This window comes from Sinocyclocheilus rhinocerous, unplaced genomic scaffold (genome assembly GCF_001515625.1).
Source record: "Sinocyclocheilus rhinocerous isolate Xijiao unplaced genomic scaffold, SAMN03320098_v1.1 scaffold673, whole genome shotgun sequence".
Classification (NCBI taxonomy): Eukaryota; Metazoa; Chordata; class Actinopteri; order Cypriniformes; family Cyprinidae; genus Sinocyclocheilus; species Sinocyclocheilus rhinocerous.
Window position 1 is genome coordinate 124,022 of NW_015626868.1, and position 9,127 is coordinate 133,148.

The window sequence follows — 9,127 nt, forward strand, 5'->3', positions numbered from 1 at the left end:
ATGTGGACAGCACGCAGCGACTTGAGCTGGGTCTGACTCCAGAGGAGGAGATGGCGGGCGAGTTGTGACATGCGACGTGATCATAGACATCTCTGGTGGTTTATATATGATACAGCCGCAGTGTTGTGTTACGTCTGGTGCCGTTTTGTGTTGTTGTTTTCTTTTCTCTTCTCTCTTTTGTTCGTCTTTACTTTCACTTTCTTAGTGCTACGCCATTGGTTCTGCTTCCTACCAATCATCTTTGGAAGCGATGACATCATCTCTGTTTCGTTCCAGCTGGCGGATACTGGGATCTATAAAAGGAAGATGCTGACAATGCAAGAGAGGCCTTGCTCGTTGTCTGTTGCTATTCTTTTTGCTATTGTGTTTTTTAGCCGATGCTCGATGCTAACTCTGTGTATTGTGGGTTAAGCAGTTGTTTTGTATATCCGCGTGTGTTTTGTGCATTACTTAAAAGCTCCGTTTCACCTCCATTTACTTAAACATCTTTTGGTTGGACATTCGTATGTATACAAAGGTGAGGGAAGGAGAGGAAAGGTAAGAATATTACGTGATATATATTTTTACATCCCCGCAGTGAATTGTTGTTAAACACACTGGGTAAGGGGCATGCGTCACATGCTGTACTTTTTGTTTTGAGTAGCTTATATTAGGGTGTCTTCGGATACTGAAGATTTTCTTTTCATTTTCTTTAGTTAGTGTAGAATTGATAATTGAGTTAGAGGGTTATGTTTTGATTATTTCTTTTGTTTGATTGCTGCCCAATTCCCTCCTTTTTCCCTAGTTGCCTGGGGTTTTCCTTTTTATTCCCTTTTGTTTCTTTTCATGTAAATATTACTGTGAGCTCTTTTTGTATATAAGCTTTCCTACGGTAACATTGTAAACTAGATAAAAAAAGTTCGTCAAGACAAACTTTTGGTTGGCTTGAGAAAGCCTAGCCTGAAATTTTAAAGCATTTGAAAAAGCCTGAAGTTTGAAAATTTAGATAAATTAGATAGATGTTGATAACATGTTTCTAGCATGATTAGCATATTTTAACATGATTGGCCTTTTACTAGCATTTTGTTGGCATGATTAGCATGTTGCTAGCATGATTAGCAAGTAACTAGCATGTTGCTAGCACGATTAGCAAGTTACTAGCATTTTGCTAGCATGTTGCAAGCATGTTGCTAGCATGATTAACAAGTAACTATCATGTTGTTATCATGATTATCAAGTAACTAGCATGTCACTAGCATTTTTCTAGCCTGATTAGCATGTTGCTAGTATGATTAGCATGCTATTAACATGTTGTTAACATGATTAACAAGTGACTAGCATTTTTATAGCATGATTAGCAAGTAACTAGCATGTTGCTAGCTTGATTAGCAAGGTACTACCATGTTTCTAGCATGATTAACATATTACTAGCATATTGCTAGCATGTCGTTAGCAAGTAACTAGCATTCTGCTAGCATGACACTAGCATGTTTCTAGCATGATTAGCATGTTGTTAGCATGATTGGCAAGTAACTAGCATGTTGCTAGCATCTTTAGTCGTTTTTGCATCAACACCCAATCGAATTATATACTGTATGCAAAATACCATGCTCTGAGACAAAGTGTCGTAAACTTTTCCTCCAAAAGTTCAAGACGCCATTGGCTCTTTGAAATCCCAGAGGAGTGACCTCGATAGAAGATAGGGGTGGTTCTGACTCATTTTCCATAACTGCATTCTCCGGTTTCTCTAATAGCTTCATTCATCCACTTTAGCTCCCCTTTTGTATGCACACGTGAATGTATGTTTGTTTGTTTGTTAGACTAGTTTGCGTTAGTATTTAGTTAATAAAAGTCTTGTGCACAAATTACGTGAGTTTCTGATTCTGCCTTGCAAATTAAACTACTGGCAGCTGATATTAATAATTGTAATTAATCATAATTAATTGTAATTATTTATATACATTTCCCTTCTGAGCTAATTTGCTACAGACCCAATGCTCTTGCAGCAAAAGCAGTCTGTCTCAGTGAGCGCAGCCTAGTGTGAAGCATTCAATGATACAGAAACATCGGTGACAGCATTCTACTCTGATCCGCCTAGAAGGATTGAACCGCTCAGTGTAACGAGGGGTCGCTGATCCTCACGTGTAAACACACCGGCGGATCAAAGTGCTGCTGGGAGAGTGAGCACGCAGGACCTGTGCCAGCGTGGGATCACTCAAACCCAGTTGCTCAGCTCCATGACTCCACCGTTTCTTTCTCCGAGCTCGCTGAGAGAGGAGAAACGGGAAAGCGGGGCTGCCTTCATTGAAGAAGGCGGTCCGCGAGTGGAGAATAGCGAGACTCATGCTCTCAGTGAAAGCAATCCGTCTCAGTGAGATAGGTTAAATGCAGACCACAAATTCTGAGTATGGGGCACCATACTTGGCTACACGCCACGTCACTCACTCACTCGCTCAACAAGAGTCTGGCCGTGGTTCAAGGGGTTTGTCCCTGGCACCCTTCGAGACCATGGACTCTGTTTCAGAAAAGTTCCTTACTCTGACCAGCTGTTGGAATACCTTGATACACCCAGGTGAAGCCTCCAAGCAGACAATAAATAAATTAATCATTGATGCTATCTCTACAGCCTACAAGGTGCATTACCTTCCCTCACTTCTGGCTGTGCGGACCCACTCTACTAGGACTACTGTACCCCTGGTTCCCCTAGAAAAGAACAAGACACTGTGTTGCCTTGCCATACTTCCTGCATGTCTGTGAACAGCTTGCTTCAGCCAATCAGAAGCAAATGTTGGCTTGTTCCAGGTGTCTTTTATAGCTTCCGCAGTACACCATCATGGTCACGGGATGACGCAGTACCAATCAGGATTGGAATAGTTGCATACAGGCTTTAGCACAATCACATTGAGGCGTTCCACATAGCATTGTCATTGGATGCAGCATCTTGATCCCTTCTTAAGGAACCACGGTTACAGTCGGAACCTGAGATGTTTTCAAAGTTTTCTCAGTACCTTCAACAGTTTATTAAATCCTGTTTGATTTGTTAAAGAAGGATTCGAAGTCACATTTTCTTAGAGGCAGGATTTTAAAATGTGTGAAAATCTGGCAATAATTTAATTCCTCTGATTATATTAAATTTATTTTTTCATTATTGACTCTTATTAGTATTATTATTATTTATTAATACTACTATTAAAAATACTCAGTATCACTGGATTGGGATGTTTTTAAATGTTAACCATGAAAGTGATATGATTATTCTTAAAAATGTTTGGTTGCATGTTCTGGCCCTCGCAAGAAAATAAATTTATAGCCCTGCGATATACGAACTATGGCAACATCTCCAAGATGCTGGATCAACCTTGAAAACTTAAATATTTCTATAACTTTCTCTTTTTAATCCTTTCTATTTTGTACAATCCATTGAAGGTTAAAGGGTAACGCTAAGCATGACACACAGCTGTCTATGGCGGACCAAACCTGCTGAAATTCCCACATGCATTTATTTTCAGATTTATTTATTAATTTATTTCTTTTTACTTTTCCATGTGCAACATGGAAATGAGGGAGGCGGTCCTTGCTGAGATCTGGTGAATCATTGTTTGAGAGCTCACGCAGAAGTGTCAGTTCAAACTAATGATAGAGATCTGCATTTGATACGAGATGTGTCAGATCAACTGGAGAGTTCCAAGATATTTTCACAGATTCACATTATTATGTTGAATTATTTTATAGCGACTGAATTCAGCTACTTATCCTCATAGTTTCATCATTAAGCCCGGAACCATCAACGTCAATGAGATTCTAGGTTGATGGCGCCTCTAGACACACTCGGTGGAGGTTTCTAAGGCTTGTGTTTATTTTGTAGTCACAGAGAGAATCTCACAGAGAAAAGACTCCCAAAAGCATTGTGTTTTTTGGAAGTGCGGCCCTCTGGCAATTGATGTTAAAGTTGGCTTTATTCGCAAGTTTATGGACCATCTCTAAAGTTAAATACGACATTGGTATACACGTTTCTAACTTCAATAGCATTTGAAGAGAATAACTTACAGTCACAAAACCAACTGTAAAGTGTTCATCTATGAGTCAGGTATATTTAGTAGTGCTGTCAAAATTAGCACATTAATGCAGGCGATTAATTTTTTCAGTTTAACGCGTTAAAAATATTTAACGCAATTAACACGGGGCAAAGCTAGGGTTGGCAACCACACTCACAGCTGCTGCTTCTGTCTTTTTTCTTGAAAAGATTTGCATTTATTTAGACGCTGAACGTCTTTATGACTACATCAAATGGGAGACTTTTCAGACGCGCACTCTAAAACTTTGCCTCAGCGCCAGGCGCTAGTCAAACGAGCGCGGAAAAGGTACAGGTGACGAGGAGCTTCAGTAGAACAACAGTGAATTTATGTCGTCATTTAAGTTATTAAGTTACCAAAAAGGCAATTAAAGCTGCCTTAAAACTGTGCATGCATGTAAGTATTTGTTATATGAGTTACATTTAAGAACATGTCTCTGAAATGGTTTTCAAAACTGTCGTGGGGCAGCCCAGCACTGTCTCCCTCATCTAACACACCCGATTCAACTCGTCAGCTCATTAGCAGAGACTTTAAGACCTGAAGTAGGTCAGAAAAGGTAAAGAGTTGTGAGAAAATATGATACTTTTGTAGCTTTAGTCCTCTTGTATACAAGTCCTCTGAACCTGTGCTGCAGCCTGGAATTAAACCACACCATGCTGGTTTTGTCTGGCCAGAGGAGAACTGGCCCCCTACTGAGCCTGGTTTCTCCCAAGGGTTTTTCTCCATTTCTGTCACTGATGGAGTTTTGGTTTCTTTGTCTTGCTTAGTTGGGGACGCTTGACTGATTGCACAGAGACTATTGGAAGAGAGCTGAACTGGATGATGGCATCACTGAATCGTCAATGAGCTGACTTTAGCTGGAAAAATGACTCTGTTATTGTCTTCTTGCATTATTGACAAACGCTTTTCCTGTTTGACTCTGTAAACCTGCTTTGACACAATCAGTATTGTATAAAGCACTATATAAATAAAGGTGACTTGACTTGACTTGACTTTAAGGTTTAATCTTTATTTAAATTAAAATTTAGTGTTTTGATAACAATTTCTGTATATTTCCTACATGCTGAAGTGCACAGGTAGCTAAATATGACATTTATTATAATGGATTTATGTGAAGATTGTTTTAAGTTAACTTAAAATCGAAGCTGTTCTTTTTTTAAAGTCTTATAAATGTTAAAATGGATAGATCTCAATTATACTGTAATGTTGAATGGCTAGTTAATGGTTAAATATTAGGGGAAAAAACAATTTCATAGAGACATCAGTAGTATTGGTATCACTGATACTTGCCTTCAGTCATAAAAAAAGATGCCATTAAACAAGTATTAAAAATATACTGTCTTTATGTTGTTTCTACATTAATTTGAAGATTGAATGTGAAATTATTGCAATATAAAAGTACATTTAAAACTTTAATGTTAGGTGGGATTTCAGAAAAAAATGTGAGATTAATTGACAGTTTATTTTAATAAATATCAAAAATCTAATGTGTATACCAAAACGTGTATACCAATGTCGTATGTAACTTTAGAGATTGTCCCTAAACTTGCGAATATCGAACGTTCAACATCAAGTCAACTGGGCCACTATGCCAGTGGGCCGCGTTTCCAAACCTTTGATGCAACTGGTTTACGATAAACTTAGGCTCACAATGCTTTTGGGAGTCTTTTCTCTGTGAGATTCTCTCTGTGATTACAAAATAAACACAAGCCTTAGAAACCTCCACCGAGTCTCAACATCAACCGAATCTCATCGACGACATTGATTGTTCCGGGCTTAATGACGAAACTATCAGGATAAGTAGCTGAATTCAGTCCCAATAAAATAATTTGACATAATAATGTGAATCTGTGAAAATATCTAGGAACTCTCCAGTTGATCCAACAAACTCAGATCTCTATCGTTAGTTTGAGCTGACGCTTCTGCGTGAGCTCTCAAACAATGATTCACCGGATCTCCACAAGGACCGCCTCCCTCATTTTCATGTTGCACACGGAAAAGTAAAAATAAATTAATTAATAAATGTATACATGTGGGAATAAATACATATTTAAAAAATAAATAAATGCATGAATAAATACATTTAAAAATAAATGAATAAATTAAATAAATATAAAAAATAAATGAAATAATACAGAAAATAATACATAAAGGAAAAAGTAATAAAAATAAACGCAGGATTAAATTTTACTACAAATATATTTGTTTTATCAAGCCATTTATGTCTTTATTTATTTTCCTATTATTACATTTATTTATTTATTTTTAATTTCTGCAGGTTTGGTCTTCCATAGCTGAAAGCTGTGTTCAGTTTATTTTGTTATTGAGTAAAATCCCCTTGTTGCCCCACATACTTGAGTTTGTCCAGTGAGCAGTTTGGATCCTCCAGTTTTTCAGAGAGCAGCTTCTCTCCTGAATCTCCCGGGTGATTGTAGCTCAGATCCAGCTCTCTCAGGTGTGAGGGGTTTGAACTCAGAGCTGAAGACACATAACCACAGCCTTCTTCTGTCACCATACAACCAGACAACCTACATACACACAGCAACAGTCTTATAAATAAGGAAAACTTATTTTTATCAGCAATTATTAGCTATTATTTTTGTTTATTAATTAACCATGTGTCAAAGAGTCCTCTTAGATAGGTAATCACTGTGGCAACAGTGTATGTAAAGTAAAAGTTATGCTCCTTAACATGGAAGTTGATCTATGGACTTAGGTAAGATTTTGTAATGTGGGCTACCAATAAAAGATCAAAATTATCTGTACTTTATTTGTAATTTATTTAAGATCTGACTTACAAGCCTTGACTACGTGTGCCATTCTTCCTAAAAGCTTTTAACACAAATATGTAGACCAAAAAACATACACAAATATGTATATGCCATTCAATTCAAAAGTTAAAAGCAGAAATGCAACTCTGAACTGCTGAATTTGCCTAATTTGCTAAATACCTCAGTATCTCCAGCTGACAGTTTGTACTCTTCAGTCCATCAGAAAGCAGCTTCACTCCTGAATCCTGCAGGTCATTGTTACTCAGATCCAGCTCTCTCAGGACAGAGTGTGAGGATTGTAGAGCTGATGACAAACTCTGACAGCACAGCGCATTGATATTACAGCCGGCAAGACTGAAAGAGAGCAGAACACACACAAATTAAATTCTTAACCTCATTCAACAACTGGTATTTCAATAATATCAAGATTTGTTCTTGTAAAAGAGGTTAAGACATTATACAGATGGTACCAGAATTGTCTTTTGCCGCAAAAAGTCATTTGATGCCGCAGTTACCACTGCCATTTCTGTGCCAAATGTATTTGCTGCCTCTGACCGGTAAGTTAAGCTTTATTCAGTGAAATTCACCATAACCAACCGTAACCCTACGGATTAACTCTATTAATCCATTACTGTTTCTAAATCTGTATAAACACACCTCTTTGTCATTACTGAACACACTAGCTCCCTTGATATACTTGCCATATATAATAACTCTATTTCCACTGCCCATAATATTCATGCCCCCCTTAAAAGTACATTTGTACCTTCTACACATACATCTCCCTGGTTTACTCCTGCACTCCATGACTTGAAAACTGCTGGTCATCGCCTTGAATGCCTTTACAGGAAAACCGGTTTGACTGTGCACCTTACTGCTTACAAAGACCATATTCAGTTATACAAATCTGCTATAAATACTGCACGCTCTAGCTACTACTCTACCCTTATTAGTAATGCATCTTCTTGACCTAAAACACCATCTTCTGTTGTCAGTGTTCTCACCCCTCACACCTGACATAGAGCTATGTGAGTCATTTGTACAGTTCTTCCAAGCTGCATTTTAATTATCTTAGATTTCTCTAAGTATCTCACAGTGTTCACATTTTACAACTCTCTGCTTTTGGTATCTCTGGAACTGCCTTATATTGGTTCACTTCCTATTTGTCTGACTGTCCGCATTAGATCTCTATTAGGGCTATTTTAAATTATTATTTAAAATATTAAATACAATTTTTTGCGCAGCTCGTCAGTGAACAACGGCTCTGTGTAGTTAATGCTGCTCAATGTGAAAGCACGCACGTGATGGAGATTTACCGCTGATTACAGAACCGGCTTTCTGACAAGATGCGCATTAAATATCGCATACGATTTATCGTGCAGCCCTAATCTCTATGTTACATACTGCTCTGAGACACAAAAGATGTCCAGATGCAGCCTTTTATTGAAGGTTAATCCAAAATCATAATCCATATAACAGGCAATTGGTCAAAACACCATGCAGATAATCCAGACAATAAACACCAAGGCAGAAAAGACAAGCAAACGGGGTAATCCAAGACAACAGGCAGAAGATCAAAACCAAGACAGGAGAAACCAAGGTACAATGGCTCAGAAATGCATTGTAAAGTCTTGTATGTTTAATGTTACAATGACTGACAGAATACACCTGTAATGAGGGGTCAGAGGCGTGCGGATCCATTTGCAGCTTTTATTAAATAAATAGCAGAGTCAAACAGGCAGTAATCAATCAACGGTGTCAGGAACAACAGGGACAATCCAGATGAGTAAACAGTAACAGAGCGCGGGTCGGGGCAGGCGGCAGAGAATCACACTAGAATGAACAGTCCAAGATAATACACGAGAGATCAAATAGACAGGGGATAAACGCTCAGAGATGTTAGCCGTGGCAAAACAAGACTTTGCGAAAACTAAGCTTCCCCATTTAAGCTGCATTCGGACTCTAAGGGGAAACACCTGTGCCAGTAATCAGTCCCAGGTACGGGGTGTATGGGAAATGGAGTCCATGAATGCTAGTACTCAGGAGAGGGTGCCCTCCGGTGGCGGTCGGAGAGAGCCTTGAGGGAAGAGCCAAACGGTAAGATACAGCTGTGATTTGTCTAATGATTTTGAATGGACCCACGTACCTGGGACTCAACTTCTTGCACGGGAGCCGAAGGCGAAGGTCTCTTGTGGAGAGCCAGACCCATTGTCCTGGGGTGTAAGCAGGACCTGACCTTCTGAGACCGTCGGCCTGTTCCTTGACCCTGCGGATGGCGCGTTGGAGGTGCACATGAGCAGTATT

General features: G+C 38.8%; 2 protein-coding genes across 2 annotated transcripts in view; both read right to left on the bottom strand.

The window, feature by feature from the left end:
* Positions 1-9,127, bottom strand: part of LOC107718993 (gastrula zinc finger protein XlCGF57.1-like) — a 193,691-nt gene that overhangs the window by 123,363 nt on the left and 61,201 nt on the right. The window lies entirely within an intron of this gene.
* LOC107719059 (E3 ubiquitin-protein ligase TRIM39-like) overlaps positions 1-9,127 on the bottom strand; it is a 19,258-nt gene that overhangs the window by 5,141 nt on the left and 4,990 nt on the right. The window contains exons 2-3 of the mRNA XM_016526362.1: positions 7,004-7,177; positions 6,407-6,580 (exon numbers count right to left, since the gene is read on the bottom strand). Coding sequence (XP_016381848.1) covers positions 6,407-6,580; positions 7,004-7,177 — 348 coding nt within the window. The remainder of the gene's footprint in view (positions 1-6,406; positions 6,581-7,003; positions 7,178-9,127) is intronic.